Below are 23,150 nucleotides of genomic sequence, written 5' to 3'. Positions count from 1 at the left end.
AGTGCCTGACATATGTTCAACAAAGTGCTCATTAAGGTGTGTTTGATATTGTTAGCATCTAATGCCATCTTCTTGCTTACCAGCTCTGGAACCTCTCTGCTTGAGACTCCCCTACCATATTCATTTGATACCTCCTAAATGCCAGAGCACCAGGCACTTAGGATTTGACTCTGTGTCTTCCCATTATGTACCTTCAACAACAAGATCTGGGCCCTAACTCCCTGCTGAACCAAAGCCTGGTTCCCAGCCTCACTACAACTGTGTCATTGCATTTTGGCGTACCTATTAGTTCTATAAGAATCCTTGTTTCTGCCTGTGTACCAGCAAATCTTCCCCATTTTCCTGGGCATAATCCAATAAAACTAGAAAAAAGTAAAATGATGAAAAGCATTCACAATAGATTTTTAAGTAAAAAGCTAGAATTCCTATAACTGTGGCTAATAAGTTTGTTTTTAAAGGGATATGCAAAAATTAGATACTACAAATATGTAAAATGGTGAGGTCTTCACCTAGAATATAATGATCACTCCATTATAGGTAATGTAATTATTAACAATATGTATGCTACCAAATAGCACTATGACTTCTAACAAGTCAATTAACCTTCCTGGGCCTCAATTTACTCATAAAATGAGGAGGCTGGACTACACTTTCTATGATTCTTGCTAGTTCCAAAAAATATGTATTAGTACATACACCTGGGATATTAATGTATCATTCACATCTCAACTTGGAATGTGCCCAATTTGAATATTTCCCTTTGAAGCTGATAAGTGAGGGAGGAGGAACTACTCAAAGGATAACAACATTGTCTTCTTTTTTGTGTGTGAAATTCACATTTTTACCTCTACTGTCACAATATTCTCACTATGGCAAGTGTTCAAGGAATATTATTTGACTTTTCAAAATTCCTCCTCTAGTAAAGTCCTATTAAGCAATTAACATTGCTTCTAAAAGCATAACTATAAGTGTGGTGTATATCCCGGGTTGTTGAAGCAATCTGGTAAGAAGAAATGAGGACTAGACCTGCTCACCCCATGTGGAAGGTAGAGGGAAAACCTAGATCAATGAAGAGGAGTGAAGTTTTGGCTTGCGCTCACACTAAAGATTGGTACAAGCAGTTGTTTCATATAAAGGAAGTCTGAAAATAAGTGTTGAATCCATGCCCTGGCGGTATCTGGAACAGAGCAAAGAGGTGTCTTGGAGTAGGCAGGTATGGTACAGAGACAATATCAGGGCATATAAATGAAGGTAGAGTCAGGAACTGTGTAGAGACTTCCTATCTGAACCCTTCAATGTCTTTCCAGTAATAAAGAATAAGTCCTAAAGTCCTTATAATGGCCCTGTAGGATATGACCTTGGCTCTCCCTCCATTGCTCCTCCCATTACCCTGGCAAGCTCACTCTGCTTCAGCTACACTAGCCCGCCTGTGCTCCTTGGATACATGAAGCACACTTCTAACCAGAGTCTCTTGCATGTGGTGGTTCCTTTGCCTGGAATGCTCTTATCCCAGACTCTCTCATGTCTCATGCACTCATTTAAGTATTTTCAGACAAGTCAGTTCTTTGGAAAGGCTTTCTCTGACCACCCTTTGATAAATAACACCCTGTTTCTATCCCCTTGCCATATTTTGTGCTTGTCTCTATTAAATATTGGATTATATATTCCTATATATTCCTTTATTTATATTTTTGTCTTGCTTCCCCAACAGTATATAAATTTCTCAAGCTCAGCAACTGTGTTCATATACTGTGCTTAGGACAACATATGGACCATAATAGAGGCACATGCAGTTAGTGAATGAATGAATGAATGAATGAATGAAATCCACTACAACTACTCTGATTCTTATTTTTGTAGCATTTATAGTTTGTATCTCAAAACTCAGCAGATGAACTTGCAAGAATGGAGGCTTTATCTGTTCTACTTATGGCTGCATCCCCAGTCTCTAGAACAGTAGCTGGCACTTGGGAGTTCTCAATAGATAATCTTAAATGTTGTTTACCATGAAAAAGCTCTTGTACTCTAGTTTTAAGAACGGAAATGAATTGTTCTTTGATTTTCGTAACAAGTCACCACCAGAACCAGTTTTAAACCCAACCCAATCAATCGATGACAATTTCGCATTATTAACCATTCTTCAGAAAGCCTAAAACTCTATATAGCAACAGCAGTGTTTGGTTTTCAGTGACAGCATCTTACAAGCACAGCTCTCACTTGTTTACCAAGCAATGAAGCAACTTTTGGTTTCAGGCATTGAGCTGTAATCTCTCTCTCTCTTTTTGTTTGTTTGTTTGATGGAAAGATGATGGTGCTTAGCCATTATAATGGCAAAACACAAATAACTTATTATAATCCTATACAGGGTTCTAAGCATATACAAATACCAACTATATTAATCCACAAAACAAACAGGAGAGGGAGGTGCTATGATTATTTCAATTTAGTAGACAAAGAAACTGAAGTACTGAGGGTTGGAGTGCTTACCCAACACCTACAGCCAAGGTGTATTCCAGCTGGGATTATTATTAAATCCAATTATTTTGGCTTCAGAGTCTGTGTTCTTAGTTTCTACATTCTATGGCTTCCCTATGAGAACTGAAACACACACTTGTTATAATTGCAGGAGCCAGATTTGTCTTGATGATTAGTCTACTGACCTAATCAAATGCTTTTCAAATAATTGTCATGAACAGTCTGGCCGGTGGGGGTGAATTTCAAACAGAGAGGTAACGGCAGACATCTGTGGGATGGTGGCACCAAAGCAAGCAGTTAGGAAGGTACAGAATTTAGAATTTAATAATTGGCATGTTGAACAATTAAGGTAACTGCCCTTGTGATTTGTGTGTGTGTATATATGTATGTATGTATGTGTGTGTGTATATATATATATATATATACATACATAAGTACGTATGTGTGTGTGTGTGTGTGTGTGTGTGTATATAAAAATATATGAATTTCAGGTAAGCCAAGTGCTATATCAAATATATATATATATTTGGAAAGGAGATGAATAATTGTTATTTGATTGTGGTAACAAACAGCCACCAGACCAGTTTTAAACCCAACCCAGTCAATCAATTACATATATATTTGATATAGGACCTTGGCCTTCCAAAAATTCATCTGTGGAGTATCTGAACTGGCTACAAGATGGTAATGGCTCAGTATTACTAAACGTATTCAGACAAGTCATAGAGGTGAAAAACACCTCAATTTATGGCTAAATCCCTCAGCCTGATAGTTCTTTGTAATGGCACCTATTTCTAATCTTAAAGTTATGCCAAAAAGCAACTTCACTATCACTCAGCCCTAAATTATTGGACCATAAGCAGAATAACAAGAGAGCTACAATTTGAATAAGCATTTTATGAAACAGGTTATGTTTGAAGTTTATCTTCTGAATATAATTCATTAACTTTTTCTTTGCAGAAAAGAGTTCTGTCAATAACAAATCATTTTTAGGTCATTTCATCTCTCTGGGACTCAGTTTCCTTATCTATAAGATGATCAATTTGAAACTGGCAGTTTCTGCAGGATGTTTTGTTCTATGAAACCTTGATAAATCAGAGCTACAATTATGTAAATTACTGATATATCTTCTCTTATTTTTCCCTCTTCCTCATTTTTCTGGGTTCACTATTGTACCTATGCTTTTACTAATGTCTCTATGTAGAACTAGAAGTAAAAAAAAAAATGAAACCAATTCTTAAATACAATTTTTAATGGGCATATTCTGTAAGAGGAGTTCATATTGTGTATGACTTTTATGTATCTATGTATGTTTTATCTTACTTTGGAATATCTTGTGCAGTCACAATGAATGCCTTTTGGATTGGAGCTACAATAAAGATATTGGAATTAATCTAGACTCCTTCATTTATTTCCTTGTGATCTTAAGCAAGTTATTATTTTCCCTGAACTTCTAGTTTATTCGTCTGCAAAATCAAAATATCACTTTCAGTCTTGCATGGTTGGGATGATAATTCCAAGGCGAGGCATATGCAACACTTTTTTTCACCCTCTTTGTCTTATATAGGTTCTCAACTAAGGTAAGCTTTCCTCCCTCCCTTGTACTCTGTTCTCAATAACTAGAACCGTCAGTGTTCCTTCTTGTTTTTTACTTGCTGAGAAAAGTTGGGGTGTGCGTTTTCTGTTGATGACCATCTTCATCAAGCCTTAAAACCCAATTGATGCTTGTGTTATGCTTTAATTCAATGCTGGATGCACTTACTTCAAAATATTACTCCAATATGGATCATCTTACTGCCTTCGTCCATGCTTCAGTCAACCCAATCCATACACCTCAGACCTTTTCATAAATAACAGTAGTCCTGGATTCAAGGTCTCACTTTTTCTCAGTAGCATCTTATGTTGAATTTCCTCCTTTCTCCAAAATCACCAGCCCTTCTCTGCCCCATCTATTTCCAGCAATCCTATTTGTCTCCCAAAGCAAACCAGATCAACTCTCAGTTTGAGAATAAACATTTCTGTCTATTTTCTTTTCAAGTTTTACCCCAGATCCCAACTAAAGTGTGCACTTGCTTTGACTGAAATTTAATGCTGATTTATTCATGTTACAAGATTTTGTTTAATTTGTAACATAGTGCCTTTATAATATTGTTTTATTGTATTTGTGTTTAGAAGAGTACAGTAGGCATGCTTATGCTTATTAAATAATGTAAGTGATTGAGAGTATTTCATGCATAGAATGTGTCCGAGAAAGGCTTGTGGAAAGCCATTAATGAATGCTTGATTTAACACTTTCTCCCCTTTGCAAAATTATTAGCCGTTGCCCATAATGTTGTAATGCTTAGGAAATGAAAATTATATAATAAGATATGGAGTCTGATGGCCTGAGTTTGAGTTCCAGTTTTATGATTTACTAGTTGAGTAACCTTGATCCAAATTCAGTGGACTCTATAGGTTTAAGTTTTCTTATATCTAAAGTGTAAGTGATTACCTATCTCAAAGGATCATGGTGAAGATTAAATAAGATATTGCCATGTTATGCTATATTACATGAATAATATATCTGTACTATATTCTGTTTAACACATGTCTGACATATAGGTGATGATAAAGACATTAATATTATTTATCATTGTTTCATTTTATAGCTAAAAATTAGGATTATGTCAGTCAAGTAATAGTCTAAAATCACATGACTAATAATAAGTGAAGCTGTGATTAGAATCCAAGTTAAATAACTTTAGATCCTCTGAGTGTAATCTCTGAATATACTAAATCTTTTTCTTCCAATAGTCCCTTTTTAGGCATTAATGTTCTTGAAATAAGAAAAGATGAACCATAAGAGACCCTAAAGATGGTATATGTATTCCCTTTATTTCATTCCTAGATGGTGTAAAAAGATTGTACATTTAAATTTTCTAATATAAAGTATTTTTATCTTTCTTTTTTTTATTATAATTTAGGTTTTAGGGTACATGTGCACAATGTGCAGGTTTGTTACATATGTATCCATGTGCCATGTTGATTTCCTGTACCCATTAACTTGTCATTTAGCATTAGGTATATCTCCTAATGCTGTCCCTCCCCCCTCCCCCCACCCCACAACAGTCCCCGGAGTGTGATGTTCCCCTTCCTGTGTCCATGAGTTCTCATTGTTCAATTCCCACCTATGAGTGAGAACATGCGGTGTTTGGTTTTTTGTCCTTGCGATAGTTTACTGAGAATGATGTTTTCCAGTTTCATCCATGTCCCTACAAAGGACACAAACTCATCATTTTTATGGCTGCATAGTATTCCATGGTGTATATGTGCCACATTTTCTTAATCCAGTCTATCGTTGTTAAACTTTACAGTTTACAAAGACTTCTCTGATACCCCAAAACACATAAGCGTTGGCATGCCATTGCATTGGGGGAACCAGAATGCTGAGAGAATTAGAACAAGACTCTGAATTTCAACTAAGCTATTTGAGATGGAAATCAGCCCCTCCTAGTCATCTCTAGCCCCTTGGTCCTTATTAAGCATCACGGTCTGAACACACCGTCAGTGATTTTTTTCAGTTTGCCCAATTTATTGACAGATCCAGCACTTCCCCACTTCTGTCAACAGCATAGTAGAATTAAGAACTTGGGTTCTAAAAAATCCATCTTTGTGTATACAGCTAATACCTTGATTAAGCCTCTTGGGGAAGCTTGGATTGCAGTATTACAGATATTTGCTAAATAAAGTGAGTTGAATAAATACAAAAGACAGCCTAGTCCTTATCCTAAGAAGGACTTAGATTACCAGCTTCTTTCTTTTTGTCTTTTTATCAAAGATAATTACCAATAACAGTGACTTTTTTCAAGTCATTTGTGTTAATGCATTTTTGTGAAATTTTGCTTTTATTAAGAGTGGTAGAAGGATGGTTCTTTCTTAACTCAGTAACTGCTTCAGCATAATTTAATACATATTTAGATGAAAAGTAGATATTTTCACAGCCCAGTGTTGCATATAGAGATAATGAAATCGCTTTGCCATTAAAATTTTGATTCAATTTCTCCCTGGAATGCATTAACAGAAAACCACTTTCATTTTTATAGTTGAAAAAAAAAAGGCAATTTACTGTTGTGAAGTTTCAGGAGTATTCCAAACCAGCATAACTCTGGAGCCTCCTAAACTCCCCACTAAGTAGAGAGAGTTTATGAATTTAAAACACTGGCCACTGGTATTGTGTTTTATCCTTAGAAATCTGCTTCTCACTATTATTTTCATGCCTACTGAACTGGCATTAAGATTACTTTTCTTAAAAAGAAAATGTAATAAATTTTAATGGAACTAGCAAAAAAGTTAATAAATGAGTTAATAAATGATAATATGATGTGCTTACTTGTTATTGAAACTCTAAGTTTTGAGAAACTGTTTCACGAGGATGCCTGAAACAGCAGCCCCACACTTCAAATTCTAGAGCTACAGGAAAGGACGTTTCTCTATTCTCTTGAAATACAATGAATATTTCCCTGAGATATGATAAATTATCTCACTATGGAAGAGAAGATTAGTCTAACCGTTATACTGTAAATCAATTCCAAAATAGGCCACTGACATCTATTTTATGGTAAATGATATGTGTTACATAAATTCTCAAATTTTAATTACCTGTTACACTCATTGAAGTTTTGAAATTGAAAGTTCCATGGAGATTATCAAGTCCAGTTTCTCATTTCAGAAAACTAGAAAACTAGAGAGGTAAAGTGACTTAATCCAAGGTTAGAGAAAGCAAGAGAGTAGCAGAGGAGGCATAAGCATTTGTGCTCCAACTACTATTTTATATTCTCAGGAGAAAGAATGTTACCTGCTAACTGTAACTCTTAGGTTATAAACGTACGACATGGATCTCTGGGTAGTATTACGTATTCATGAATATCGTACATAGATCAGAACAGGACCCAAGACTCAAGGACCTAATCCCCAGTCTTCTACAATGAAGGAGAACTCAAAGCTCTTAAAGATAAGCAAATACAAATAATTTAGACTTTTATATTATGAATTTATTTTGAAGTACATGTATTCTATACATAGACAAAAGCAAAATAATAACTACATTATACAAACGTCATATTTTATATGCCCTTCAGGACAATATGCATATTTCAAATATAATAATACCAAAAAAACTACATTGTGAATATCATGTATACTATAAAACAGTTGTAAGTTTACATGAGGAGGTTTAATGATTTAGGGAAAAAGTTCACAATCATCCTCATAAGGCTTTAACCTAGGTTCAAGATTTTCTACTTAATATTCAAATTTTTTCATAGGACAATTGAGCAGACAGAAATAAGAAAGGTGAAATAAATCATTATCTTCTGAACTTAGACATGCAAAATGGTGTGGGAGGAAAGGAACTCTTAGGTGAAAAGAAATCTGAATGAAACGAGCATCAGTACTTTTTTTTTTAAGAAACTTTCAGAAAAAAACTATGAAGATGCTAGCTTGATAATAAACATTGCTTACCCTTTTATTAATTAAAATTAGGTTGTAACTGTAGAGTGCACACATTCTGATCTATAGACTTAAACTACACACAGTGAGCTACATCAGTCTATTCATTTGTTTTTTATCTCCAGCTAGCAAAGTATTTAGCCAAATTAAATCTTGTTTTAAAGGTCTTCTCACTCTAAGATTTACTTTGGAGATTTGTCTTATACAGACTTCCAAATGAAAAACACTATTGCTTTCTATCTCTATCAACTTTTACGCATTAAATAATTCTTCCTTAATGTGGTTATCAACATTTTACCATTTATAATTGCTTCCTAACAATCACTGGAAATCATATATGAAGTTTATCTTAAAGTTTCTAAGATAGTGCATTCTCTCCATAGTATTAGTCCAAGATTGTCCTGGAGAATGCTGATATTGTAAAACATAAAATACAAGAGAGAAATTGTTCATACAAATCAGTACAGCTTTGAATTTAAGTAATAATTAAGAGGAAAGACTTCATAGAGGTTAGCAGCTCTTAGAGGAAGGAAACACAAGTTCTCATTCGGGAGAGGGAATATTTGTGCTCCTGAAACAAGCAGAAACAATACTAGAGTAGGTGTCATCACCAAATCCAGAGTCAAAGCCCTCCACACAAGAGCTGAAAGAATGACCACACAACATCCATGAAATGAGATAAAACAAGTCCCTCAACAGAGCTAGGAATTCTGAGATTGTTCCATGAATCGTCAGTCTCACAGAGAATAAAAACCAGTTCATTAAAATGGGACATCCTAATCACATTTGCCAAGTAAAATAACACACACAAATGAACAGAGAAGCCAAACCAAGTTATTGGTTTCACGAGAGTGTACAACATGAAGTCAATTTTAAAGAGAAATGGCCACTTCTAGATTTTAGAACTTATCCTCTTTCTAGAACTACAGATATTTCCATCAGAGAGGGCTACCAAAAGCATTCTGCAACTTATTTTAAAATTAAACAAACAAACCCAGCTCTCCACCATCCCCTGCCTCCTGTGCCCTGCACCCCCCGCCCCATGAGTTATAAATGTAGGTTTCTGGTAACCTACATCAGAGTGACACACTTATTTTAATTTGATGTTTGCTATTTGTAAATGCAAACTCATTTATGTTACACTGTGGCAGCCATTCTCTGGAGGGCTGGATTAGTTGTGGATGTAAATACATTTATAACGTATTTTCCTTTTTACTTAAGTTTAAAATTTGAAGCAAGGAAAATATCTAAACATAACTACGTCAAACATCATCTAGAGCTTCTTTTAAAAACTGCTCTGCCAACTTTAGAGAAACAATGACTGGCTGTATGCAAACACACTCTCAAAATGTGTTCTGAGCAGTTAGAAAATTATAATGTAAATTTACTCAGATTCCCAGAAAAACATTTAATTTAGGAAACAATAAGGGCAAATACAAAATGTATTGCTTAAACAAAGAGGTGATTGATAAGAACAGGAGAATGAGCCTCTAATGAACACAAACAGCAATACTTGAAAAACAATTGGCTACCTGGAATCTATGTTAAAGTCTGTTATATGAGTTAGAGTATTTTCCCCTTAGAATCTCTGTTAGTATGTAAAATAGGTAACATTATAAACACTTCTCCAGATGACCTTATGAAAAGCCTGTCATTCTCAGGATCTAACCTTAGACAATAAGAAATTATGTCTATTTATTTCCATTTGATCGATGTATTTGCATAACAAGAAATGAGTGATTTCACAATATACCCAAATAAAATTTGCCGATACAATAAAAGGAGGTATTAGATAAAATAATCAAGCATCAGTATGGACTAAATACTCTCAAAATAGGTAGATCCATTATAAACCCTTAATTACTTCAGTTTTTGTTCTGACATTTTTGATCCAAAGTGTTTCTCCTAGTTTTAACATTCTTTTGTGAAAACATTACTGCAACTTACAAAAAGTTTATTTCATTAATCTTTGCTACCCTGAAAAACCTGTCTTCCTTCATGTCCATCCCAGAGTAACATTTCTCTGGTCTCATTTCAGGTGCCTCTTACATTCACCTAAGACATTTTCATTGCAAAACAGAATTTTTAGAAGTCACTGAAAAGCGCTCCCTTACCTTCTAAACCTGCTTCAATCAGCCCAAACTGTTCCAATAATTTAACAAAAAGCACAATGACGATCAGAACTGCTATCATTTCAAGCCCTTCCAAGTTCATGGTCAGCTAGGTCATGGTCCGACCACAGCCACTGAGAAGTGCTCCTCTGCCTGGCTTTCTTTCTAAAGCCATTAAACTACATTAACAAGGCTACTGCTGGAGAAAGGGGAGGAGGAGAGCGTATGAGAGGGGGAGAGAGAGAGAGAGAGAGAGAGAGAGAGAGAGAGAGAAGGGAAAGGAGACGAGATGGAGATGGAGAGGCTGAGAAAAAGGGCGTGAGTGAGAGAAAATGCATTCATCCTGTCTGCTGTAGCAGAGGCCAGAAGTAGCAGCCGGATAAAGTCGGGCCTGTCGGAATTATCGGCTTCCTCATTATCACTCTTGCAGAGAGAGACAGCCACGCATGAAGTCGCGGCGCAGATCACCCGAGGACCCAGGAGGTCACCAGGAACGTCCCGAGGAAACATGAGGCCCTGCGCGGCGGAGATGGCTCTGCGCCCCGGGACTCTGCGCGCCCGCGCCGCCGCCACCAGTGGCTTTGTTGGGCCGGCCAGTTGCCTTGGAAACAAGAGAACCTAAGCCAGGGCTGGACTCCTGCTGCAGACAGGGAGCAGAGCACCGCACCTTGAAATACAGAGAAAAACCTGAAAACGCTGAGAGGTGGAGTGACAACTTGCATTCAGCTGTTTCAGAAACATTGTTGACCAGTAAGGAAAATCCAAATGTGTATTTTGTCCCAACTAGCTGAGTGCAGATTGAAACGAGGCTTAAGAGAGTCTTCCAGTGTTGACTTTCTTTTCCATGAGTCACCTTCTTAGAAAGCTCAGTCACTGAGAACTAATATTCTGGTTTGAGTAGTAACTATCATATCTTTTCGAAGCATGGGAATAATAAACTAATACGTATTCATCATATTTGCATAGTATTTTAGAGTTTAGCAGCTACCTCCTATGCACTACCTCATACAATTCAATACACCAAAATATATACAGTATTTAAGGTGCCCTTCTAGCCTTTATAAATAATGATTTAAGTAAATTTGGAGCCAGGAAAAGTTTGAGAATAAAAAAAAATGCAAAAAAAAAGCGGAAGTTTTTGTCTCTCTCTCGCACAACTGTTTCATCTTTTTCTTTCCTCCTAACACTGCCCAAATAGATTAGCTCCACAATGAAATACAGAATTTAAAAAAAAATACGAGAGAGAGACAGCATCTTAGAAAGCCAATTAAAGTCTCCTATTTCATAGATGAACAAGCTGAGGACCGAAGAGAGCAAAAGAGATGAGGCAAAAAGGCAGAGCAGGATAGAATGAAGGCATCCTTCACTTGGGGTTGGCTTTTGAGGCAGTGGAGTATAAGTTCAGAATATGAACTCCAGGGACAGACCGCTGGGATCTCTTACTAGCTGTGTGACCTTAGGTAAGTTACTTAACATCTCTGTGTCTTAATGTCCTCATCTATAAAGAGAGGCATAATAGCACCTAGCTCATCACTCTGTTGAGGGAATTAATGAGTGACACCTTTAGAAAAGAGTAAGTGCTCAATCACTACCACCTCAGGTGTTTTCCACAAGTGTCTCCATGCTCTACTCAGACTTTGCTGGGTTGCCAGAGGAATCAATCTGGAGGAAGTGCAGTCCTCTTCTTATCATTCTCTTAATCAGAAACCTTCCATGGCTCCCTATTTGCCTACAGAACAAAGTTGAAGCTCCTTTGAAGAGCATCCTTGTCTCTCCATGATCCGGTACCTCCTTGAGGATTGCACCTCAGTGGTCTTTCTCCTGTCAATACGGTCCACCTGACAGCTCAGCTTCCTTCACCCAAACTCATCCTGGGCTTTTCCATTTCCAGGACTTTGCTAAAATTGCTCTATCTATTTAGAAAAACCTTCCTACACCATCTCTGCCTGTCAAGTTCTTAAAATTCTTTCATGGAAACTCTTTCAACCAGAATTGGATCAAATCTCTCTTTTTTGTGTTTTTATGGTACTTTTCCTACTTTTGATGTATTATATGATAGCCATATGGGTATACATTCTCTCCATTAAAGGGTAGGCTGCCAGAGGGCAGAGATCATGCCTAGCTAATCTAGAAAATCCCTACTGTGCCTCCATGGAGGGCACTTCTTACTTCATAGATGTTTGCTGGGTAATAAAAGTCATCAATGATTAGGTGATTACTACACACCAGATGCTTTAATGCATTGCTCCTTCCTAGATATTCTAAAAGTAGGGATGATGATTTGCAGGTGAAACACTAGGCTCAGAGAATCTAAGTAGCAGGCTCAAGGTCACACAGCTGGTGAATGATGGAACCAAGCTTCAAATTCTGATTTGTTTAATGCAAAACCCATTACTTCATCCCATTATCCAACAGGGCTTTAAATGAATTAAAAATCCAAATATTGGCACAAGTGCTTATCAGCACAGGGGTGAAGGTTATACCCAAAATGATCCCCCAAACTGTTTTGTGACATTCTATTTTTGAGAGAGAGAGACAGGGTTTTGCTCTGTAGCCCAGGCTTGAGAGCAGTGGCGTGATCACAGCTCACTGCAGCCTTAACCTCCAGAGCTCAAGTGATCTTCCTGTCTCAGCCTCCCAAAGTGCTGGGACTACATGCATGAGCTACTGCATCTGGCTGACATACTGTTTTAGCCATTAACTCCAGTAACTTTGGAACATGAAAAGCATCCAAACTAGTAGTTAATTAAACTCAAGGATCTTTCTTCCTCCTCATTCACAGGATTAATATTACTTAAACACACACCACCTCGGAACTCGAAAGGGAGTTCTGTTTTTCTAGTACAGTGAACTCTGCAGAGCCCTTCAGCTTGCCTTATATATGAATGTCCACAGTCAAGTGCTTTGTGTTCACATTTAAAGTTGATGACCTGGGGCTGAGAAACATATGTAGGCAGGAACTTTTTTTTTTTCTTGAGATGGTGTTTCGCTCTTGCTGCCCAGGTTGGAGTGCAATGGTGAGTGATCTTGGCTCACCATAACCTCCGTCTCCTGGGTTCAAGCAATTCTCCTGCCTCAGCTTCCTGAGTAGCTGGGATTACAGGCATGCACCACCACACCCAGCTAATTTTGTATTTTTAGTAGAGACGGGGTTTCTCCATGTCGGCAAGGCTGGTTTTGAACTCCTGACCTCAGGTGATCTGCCTGCCTCGGCCCCCCAAAGTGCTGGGATTACAGGCGTGAGCAACTGTGCCTGGCAACTGTACCTGGCCGGCAGGAACTATTGAAGAGCATCAGAGTGAGAGTCCTTCCACTTGGTCTGGATGTCAAAATTATGGGTTCCTTTGCTGTTATGTTGTTCTTCCCAAGGCCTGAGGGTTTTTCTTTTTTTAAATGTTTACGTCATTAGCTCCGGCCTTTGTATTTCCCTCTCTTGCAGTGTTTATCCCCATATCTTCCCATGAATAAGTGACTTGACTTAGGTCTTAGTTCCAAAATTCCTATCACAGAGAGGCCCTTTCCAACCACACTATATAGAAAAACCTCCCTCACCTGGCCCTGGAGTCACTACCCTCTCAACCAGTGTTATTTTCCTCCAAAGCACTGTCACCACCTGGCGTGTATATTTGTTTATTAAGTGTCTCCTTCTGCCAGAATTGCTACAATATAAACTCCTACCCATGAGGGTAGAGATTTTTGTTTGTCTTGTTCAGTATAATATCCTCAATCGCAGAATGGTGCCTGGCGAATAAGAGGGAGTGAGTGGTTGTTGAATGAATAATCTGATTGATATTCTCACCTAAAAAGCTACCTGCTCTCTCACTGACCTGGCAGAGCCCAATTTCCTGTTACCAGCGTGCCTCCTCTGCCTGTGGAGCCTGAGAGATTCCATACTTTTTTAGGAAGTCCTATTCCTACTGCTTCTTTTTAAGGTGAGCCATGAGCACTGCATGCTCACACATATTGGCTGTGCTCTGTCTTCAGCATTTAATGTGACTATGATGTGTGGTTCCTGCCCATGTGAACAATGAAAGCAATACAAGGAAGGCAGCCAAGAAGATTGCCCTGCCCAAAATATCTTAAAATCACTGGTGTGGATGATAAGTACCTTGGATAGCATCCACTCTCATCCTTTCATTTTCAGCTAAAAGAACACTGCAATCTAAATAAGTAAAGTTACTTAACTACATATGCAACTCTTACCTTCAAGTCGCAGCGTGGATTCAAACTAAAATATTAATCCAATATATTTTCTTCCTGTAGGGCCTTGAATTCCCCTTTAAAAGAGAAATATTAAGAGCGTCCAACAGAAAGAGGAAACCTAAATACTGGCTCCAAATCTTTGTCCTCATTTGGATTACTTAAACTTGCTAAGCTTCGGTTTGCTGGTCTTCAAAATGAGGCCAATATCCCTCCTTCAGGGAAGTGTTGTGAGGATTAGGTGCAATAATATTTCTAAATGATACTTAATCTCCATGGAGCACATACGTTTTCAAGCAGTAGGCCTAACACATAGACTCTTCCATTCTAAATACCCCTCTTTGAGGACGAGAGGGGTTTACATTTCTGTCTTATGGATGAGGAAACAAAGGCTTGTGAAGGACTAGTCAATTTCCCCCACATCTCAAAGCATCTGAAGCCAGTGGGGCTGATAGCTGCTTGCTGATGGTCATAACATTTCCCATGTGTCTCATGTAACAGTGGCCAGGAATACCCAAAGCATTCAATGAAACAAACATCACCAGCATAAGTAACCCAACACTTGATTGTGACTTTTAAAAGATTTCTCGCCCTTTCTGCATTAATATTAGATACAAGAAAGTTCTGTGCCCCTGCCGTGTGTGTGTGTGTGTATGTGTAGAAGGTAAGTATGAAGTGGTAGTGAGAGAAAAGGGATACTGTTGTGACAGTTTGCCAAAATTTTCTTCTCTGCAATGCATTCTCACGTAACTACTGAGGAGGGTGAGAGGCTGTTTCAGGCGCCCCCGTTTAAAGAAGTTTCTTCAAAGCAATGTTGGGGAGTCCTTCAGCTCAGGCTCTACTGCTGCATGAAGGTTATCTCTTGCCTGTCCCCAGAAAAATGAACGTGCTTAATTAGAGACACTCTTACTTTTGCACTTCAGAGCGTATCCCTAAAGTGCAGTTTATTCAAAATCACCAGTTACTCACAGTAATGAACCCATTTCTGCTTTGATTCCAGCAATATGGCTTTTGGAAGAAAAACAATGTTTTTTACAAAATGAAAGATGAGTTTGCCCTTTGATGAACTGAGGTGGGGAACAAAGGGATTTTGGCACGTTATGTCTTTCTAGATTCCAGGCTGGGAAGGCATTAAAGAGAGGAGGAGAAAGGGGGCAAGCTTTCTCTATGCTTTCATCACAGAGTCCCAATGAGTTGTCCTTCTCAAGACCTAACCTTCATTCAGTTTGTTTCTGACTGTTCCTCTTTCATTCAATTGTTAACATTGTGGTCCAGGTACTGTATAAGCCAGTATGAGTAATAAAAAGATGAATACCCATTTTTCCATGAACTGATTATTAAGTATTTCATTCCTGTACAAAAATATCACTTGTAGCCCATGAATATATCTATGTACCCACAAAAATTAGAAGTTAAAAATATATATATCCTTAGTCTTCACTAGCTTAAAATCTGTTAAAAACAAAACTTAGATGATAATAGCTCCTGTGTGTAGAATAATCACCATTTGACAGACTAGCACACAGAGCACTTTATGTGGATTATTTCACTGTATCCTCTGTAAACCCTATGAGGCAGCTACTAATGCTATCTCCATTTTGCAAGAGGAAATTGAGGAATGGAGTCCTCATTAGATTATACCAGGAAATATCCAGCTCAGGATTGAAACCCAAGTCTGACTCCAGTGATCAAGAGATAATATTTTAGATGCCATTGAAAACACCTGAAATTCAAAGCAGCATCTGGTAAAAGTCTTTAAGAAAGTATGGAAAGTACCATGAGATCAGGAAAAGCTGACAGGCTTTAATGGTAGTGGCACGTAGGGGAATCGAACTAAGGTCAGCTTTACAGAGATCACGCTGGGCTCGTACTATGTAGATACTAGGTGGTATTTTTCTTTTCATAGCAAAGGCAATGTATATTACATGACCAATGGAGATGAAAACTAGTCTTACCAGAGATTTTTTTTTTTTTTTTTTTGAGACAAGGCCTTGCTTTTTCACCTAGGATGGAATGCAGTCGCCCGATCTCAGCTCACTGCAACTTCCACCACCTCCCAGGTTCAAGCAGTTCTCCTGTCTCAGCCTCCCGAGTAGGTGGGAGTACAGGCACGTGTCACCACAACCAGCTAATTTTTGTATTTTTAGTAGAGATGGGGTTTCACCATCTCTAGGGCTAGGCTGGTCTTGAACTCCTGACCTCATGTGATCCATCCGCCTCTGCCTCCCAAAGTGCTGGGACTACAGGTGTGAGCCCCCACACCCAGCCTTGCCAGAGAATTTACCCAGAGCCGGAAAGAACAGTCAGAGCCCATCTCAAATCACTTTCCCTGGTGCTCCTGGGAAGTTTATTCCCCTCATTTTCCAGACCATCTCCCATTCTGGTGCGCAAAATCAGCATCAGTGACCTGCCTTTAACTTACTCTGTTCCTTTGGCAGTTACTTGATCCAAGAGAAGCCTGGCTGAATCTTATGACTGAGTGAATAGAAAGCAAATTTGGCCCTTCAAAACGAACTGAAAGAAAACGAGCAGAAGGCAAAGACATCACATAAGAAATGTTTCTTTTTTTTCTTTTTTTGAGACAGAATGTCGCTCTGTTGCCCAGGCTGGAGTGCAGTGGCGTGATCTCGGCTCATTGCAAGCTCTGCCTCTGAGGTTCAACCCATTCTCCTGCCTCAGCCTCCCAAGTAGCTGGGACTACAGGCACGTGCACCACGTCGGCTAATTTTTTGTATTTTAATAGAGAGGGGGTTTCACCATGTTAGCCAGGATGGTCTGGATCACCTAACCTCGTGATCCGCCTGCATTGGCCTCCCAAAGTGCTGGGATTACAGAAGTGAGCCACTGTGCCTGGCCTGAGAAATGCATTTCAATAATAATGTGAAAAGACAATGAGAAGCATTTATGGCAGAGGCAGTACAATGCAGAGGTTAAGAGTATGCTTGGGTTTAAATACCCATTTTGTTTCTTTAGAGCCTTGTGACTTTGGGCAAATTGCTGAGATGAGTCATACAAAGCACTTAGAACAGAGACCGTCACCGTGTAAATGCTCAATAAATAATAGCTGTTATTGTTATTTATTGAGCTCTTGCTACACATCAAGTACTGTTCTAATTGAATTATCTTAATATGTCCATATAACAAACTCAATGAGCCAAGTACTATTATTATTCCTAGCCCCTATATGGATAAGAAGGACTAGGGCATCTGCAATTGAGGTGGAATTCTAAGGAAAACACATTGCTTATACTCACCCATGAAGTTGACCACCATCTTCACCACGAGTAATATAGAAAGAAATTATAAACTTATAATGGCTTGGTTTTTAAATTGTTCTTCTTAAAAATGATGGAAATCACCTGTTATCCCAGCACTTCGGGAGGCCTAGGCAGGCAGATCATGAGGTCAAGAGATCGAGACCATCCTGGTCAACATGGTGAAACCCCATCTCTACTAAAAATACAAAAATTAACTGGGTGTGATGGCGCATGCCTGTAGTCCCAGCTACTTGGGAGGCTGAGGCAGGAGAATCGCTTGAACCTAGGAGGTGGAGGTTGCAGTGAGCCGAGATCATGCCACTGCACTCCAGTCTGGTGTCAGGGCAAGACTCTGTCTCAAAAAAAAAAAAAAAAAAATGTAAACAGCCTGAAAATAACTATCTTGAACACTGATATTTGAGGACACCTTTGTCACTTTCCATTCTGAAACATTCCACAAGATGAACAGATGCAATGAGGTGTTGGCATGACATCTGACATCAGACTACAGATTCTACTCAAATTCAAGTGGGGTTTCAAAGGGTCCTATCATCATTTCCTTGAGGAAATCCACCTTCAAGGGCATATTTGACTGCTTCATAAGTCTCATCAGCCTCATGGTCCATGAATCACATTCTAGTTCTAGACTAGTCTAGTCTTGTTTGGTCTAGTTCCATGACTAGACAATATCCTTAATGATGAAGGATCAACACCACACCCAGACTTCACCACCCACCCTTGTCCTAAGAATGAATAGCAAACACAAGCTGCTCAGTGGGTAAAGGTAGTTAAATGGAGGAACAATATACAGGGACTCAAAAAACTCATTTGAGCTGTACATTACCGCATTCTTAAAGGGCTGAAGACAAATGGGAGGAAAGGAATTGGTAGCAAGAGTGTCCAGCACTGGCAAGAAAGAACAGAGAACTAAGCTGTTATACATACGTATTGACTCATGGTGCTCAAACTGTTATGTGCATCAGCATTAACTAGAAATCTCCCTAAAAAGGAATCCTCAGACCTTTCCCAGAGATTCTCATTTCATAGGTCTTAGGTAGAGACCCTGGATCTCCATTTTTGTCAAAAGTTCTACTGATTCTAATGCAGGACTTCTCTGGACCACACTGTGAGAAACACTGCATTAATCTGCTCAAACACCCTCACCCATGTAAGGAACACATTCTCCCAGCTCATCAAAACTAGCTGAGAGTCACACCTTTTACAAACTTGACATGGTTAAGAATAGATGGGGGTTCCTTCGGTTTCTCAAACTTCTCTGGAAAGTTTTTTCTTCGAATAAAAGTAAGGCATTTTAAATGGATTGGGAATAGACACAAGTTTCTATTCCATATTTAAAGGTTTTTTTGTTTGTTTTTATTCAGGTCATTCATTTCTTGCATTCATGACAACTTTCTCTCATCAATGAGCTTTAGATACAAACTTTAGTAGAGACAGAGGACTGTGAATTATCCCACACTTTTCTGCATTGCTTCATAACCTAGCTCCCATCTTTGATCTGTCCCTGGAGAATCCGTTTTTCAGCTCCAAATGTAATCACTTAAGTGAAGGGCAGAACTGATGTGCAGCCATCTTAATAGCCAAGCTAAGTGAAATAAATAGAATTGATGGATACAAATGTTCAGAAGTGTGAAGCTGATTTAGATAAAGTAGATATTTCAGTCTGAGATCTAATAAAAAGCAAAACAGCAGCCACATGGAGCCCTTTCCCATTACTCCCTGGGGCTAATCTTTATCTAAATCAATACCACAAAAGTAACAAAAGACACAGAATTGTCTGATGCAAATAATTGAAACAGGATAATTTATGTGATCATTAAACCCAGGGGTAATTTCAACAGATTTTAGCCCTGCTTAATAAAAATCTTAGTTGTGGATATATATTTAGCCAGATTTCCTTCCAAATATTGTCTCCTCCAACAAATTATTCCTCATTTCAGCTGACATGTTGTACTTCCTCACTGTAATAGAGTATAAATAATTGTTTATCCTATTATTTTATTGCACCAAAGAAACATAAAATGTAAAAAGCAATATACAACAATCTCCTTGACAATTATTCATGCTTATATGCTGTAATTTAATTACTAACAATTCTAACTGACTCACTTGTTAATAACTTTGATTTTAAACAGAAATATTTCAAATAAAATACCTATGATAAACAAGTTATACTAGAATCGAATTATAAATACTAATTAAGTACATATTTTATTTGAAAAACACACAGGACATGCCGTCAGTAGGCCACACTGAAAAGAAAAATTATCCTCAATGCAATGGAAATGTAACCCATTAAATAATACAAAGTGGCCTCAAAGAATTAAAGTTTAGCTTTTATGGATAACTGAGGGCATGCTATGTTAAATTTATTATGAGCAGACTAAAACTCTTTTGAAGGGTCATCAAAACAAGCCAGTCAAGCCTGACCTGCTGGTTTGATAACTCAGGATGGCACCTCTCTGAACTATGCTGTTGTTTCATAGTTTTCTACTGCTGCATATCACATCATCACAAATTGAGTGACTTAGAACAACACAAATTTATTATTTCACAGTTTCTGTGGATAGAGTCTGGGTATGGGTTAGCAGAGTGCTCTATTCAGGCTTAAATCAAGGTGTAGGCTCGGGCTGTGATCACATCTGAAGCTCTGTGTCCTCTTCCTTTCTTGTTTTGTTTTGTTTTGTTTTGTTTTGTTTTGTTTTGTTTTGTTTTTGAGACGGAGTCTCGCTCTTTCACCCAGTCCGGTGTGCAGTGGTGCTATCTTGGCTCACTGCAAGCTCCGCGTCCCGGGTTCACGCCATTCTCCTGCCTCAGCCTCCCAAGTAGCTGGGACTACAGGCGCCCGCCACGGCGCCCGGCTAATTTTTTGTATTTTTAGTAGAGACGGGGTTTCACCGTTTTAGCCAGGATGGTCTTGATCTCCTGACCTCATGATCCGCCTGCCTCAGCCTCCCAAAGTGCTGGGATTTACAGGCGTGAGCCGCCGCACCCAGCAGCTCTGTGTCCTCTTCTAAGACCACAGTTTGCTGAAAGGATTCATTTCCTTATAATTTTATGACTGAGTTCCCCCGTTTTATTGCTAGCTGTTAGACAGGGACCACTCTCATCTCCTAGACATTGTTCTTGGTGCCATGTTCTGTCTGCAATGTGGTAGGTTGCTCTTTCATTGCTAGCAAGAAATGTCTTCCATGCTTCAAATTTCTCTGACCTCTTTTCAGGGCTTGGCTGATCAGGCTCACTTGGGATTGTGTCCCTTTGGATTAACTCAAAGTCAACTGATTAGGAACCTTAGTTACAGCTACAAAATCTTTTCACCCATATAGGGTACCAAAATTATGGTAGCAGTATCCTATCATAGTCACAAATCCAACTCACACTTGAAGGAAAGGGATTATATAGGGTGTGTACATCTAGAATTCTGCCTACCACAACAGGTTTCTGCTCTAACTGCTGAAGTGGCATGCTAGGTGTTCTGTGGTTGTAGGAGGCTGAAGGATATTTTTTTAATCTCATGCATTTTTCAAACTATATCTGAGGGGAGGCTCAGCATAGAACTACTGGACATTTGGCCACTGAATGCACAGAAGCCAATAGAAAGATGTAAAGTCCTGGAGTGTAAGCTGTCTATTAACAAGTCATGGTAACAAGGAAAGGAGAATGGCCAGAAAATGCCAATGCAAAACTCTGGCTACCTAGTGTGGTTAGACTATATGTTGAATAGCTGGCTTCATCTACTGAAGTGTATAAGGCAGAAAGAACTATCTAGAAAAGGATGAAGAGTACCATATTTAGGACCTTAACACTATAGCTTGAGGTTCCATTTCTTTTAGAGCAGATTCTTCTTGTATTCATTTTTATTTTTCCTGCTTCCTGTTGCTCTAGTCTGGCTATGTTTCCACTATAGTTATGGCTGATCTTATGATCTATTCACTTCCTCAAGGTAGATCATAGTGAAATACTGCCTGGACACAAATCCTAACTGGATACTTCACTGGCTACACAGCTTTGGGTAAATATCATCTCTCAGTCTCAATTACATTACCTATACAACACAGATAGTAGTAACATCTCAGAGTTGTTAAGTTGAAATACAGTTGACCCTTGAACGACATAGTTAGTGCCCCACAGACCAACTTATACACAGACTTTTATCTCTGCCACCTCTGAGACAGCAAGACCAACTTCTCTTCCTCCTCCTCCTCAGCCTACTCAATGTGAAGATAATGAAGATGAAAGCCTTTATGATGATCTACTTCCACTTAATAAATGGTAAGCATAGTCTCTCTTCTTCATGATTTTCTTAGTTTTTCTTTTTACTAGCTTGCTTTATTGTAAGAATTCAGCATATAATACATATACAACGTATGTGTTAATCAACTGTTTGTAATCGGTCAGGCTTCTGGTCAACAGTAGAGTATCAATACCTCAATTTTTGGACAGCTAAAAGTTATACATGGATTTTCAACTGTGGGGGGCCAGTGCCCTTACCTCTGCATTATTTAAAGGTCAACTGCCCTGAAAATACATCAAGCTCCCAGACAGTACCCAATCGACATTAAATAAATACTATTGTTATTGTCATAATTAGTACAAGGTGGGTGTTATGGTTATTTTGCTCCCAAGGTATACCCAGAATCTAGGGCCATGTCTGATTCATGGCATCCACTCAACACATGACTGTCACAATTCTGTTAAGCCTCTCTTCCTTTCTGATCTACCCACTGTATACCTTGTTGTCAAAGTGAAAGGAACATGTAATTCCCCAGCTTCGATTTTCAGTGGTATTTTGCTGGTATTTTTCATGCTGCAGAATGAAATCTGAAAGTCATGGCAAGGCATTCAAAACCACTATCAACTTTCCAAGGAACTCTCCATCCTCATCTTCCAACAGACTGTGCTCATACTCTGTGTTCAGGTCATGAGGAACTACTGCTGTAACCCAAATGCCAGGGTGATTCCTCCAACTGCTTCCTTTTCCTTCTGAGAAGTTCTTACCCATCATTTAAGAATCAGCTTAAATCCTTCCACTTGGGTGGAGTCTTTCATGAGCCCATCTTCCAAAGACAAGATTAACCCCTTCTTCTTTCTGCTTTGTACCTATATTCACCTACGATCTTTTCAAGATTTATGAGTAGGTTGACATACTATGTCCTGTACAAAACTATGAATCCTGGGGAGGAGGGGTCATATCTGATTTATGTTTCTCTCCTCAGTACTTATCCATGTGCCTGAAATATATTAGTTGATCAGTAAATGTTGCAATAAATGAAGGAGGAATGGAAAGGAAAAAAAAAGAACAAAATGAATGGCATGCTATCTGGAGGGTACAAGGAAGATTTAAGCCAAAAGCATAACCCTCCAACAAAAATCACCATCCTAGAATTCAACTATTAAAGATTTAATTTTTCACATTACACATTCCAGGTGTCCTGCAAATAACTCAAACGGCAGAAAACTTTAATTATTAACACCATGGTATAACAGATTTTCTTTTGTCACCTTTGTGCATAAAAAGTGAGACCACTGGCAACCTGGGAACTTAAAGCTTGTTGGAACTAATGTGTGAAAGCTATGTTGAGAGTCAGTTTGATAGCAAGTA

General features: G+C 38.5%; 1 protein-coding gene and 1 long non-coding RNA gene across 3 annotated transcripts in view; one reads left to right on the top strand and one right to left on the bottom strand.

Annotated features, from left to right (window-relative positions):
* The window catches only part of KCNIP4 (potassium voltage-gated channel interacting protein 4), a 549,793-nt gene extending 539,158 nt beyond the window's left edge, over positions 1-10,635 (bottom strand). The window contains exon 1 of the mRNA XM_032135708.2: positions 10,077-10,635. Coding sequence (XP_031991599.1) covers positions 10,077-10,176 — 100 coding nt within the window. The 5' untranslated portion in view covers positions 10,177-10,635. The remainder of the gene's footprint in view (positions 1-10,076) is intronic.
* Positions 10,636-10,742: 107 nt separating this feature from the next.
* LOC131381717 (uncharacterized) overlaps positions 10,743-23,150 on the top strand; it is a 49,185-nt gene continuing 36,777 nt past the window's right edge. For both annotated transcript variants that reach the window (XR_009210610.1, XR_009210609.1), the window contains exons 1-2: positions 10,743-10,823; positions 21,756-21,820. This is a non-coding gene — a long non-coding RNA (uncharacterized LOC131381717). The remainder of the gene's footprint in view (positions 10,824-21,755; positions 21,821-23,150) is intronic.

This window comes from Hylobates moloch, unplaced genomic scaffold (genome assembly GCF_009828535.3).
Source record: "Hylobates moloch isolate HMO894 unplaced genomic scaffold, HMol_V3 SCAFFOLD_17, whole genome shotgun sequence".
NCBI lineage: Eukaryota > Metazoa > Chordata > Mammalia > Primates > Hylobatidae > Hylobates > Hylobates moloch.
Note: the sequence above shows the minus strand (reverse complement) of the source record. Positions and strands in the feature narration are given on the sequence as shown.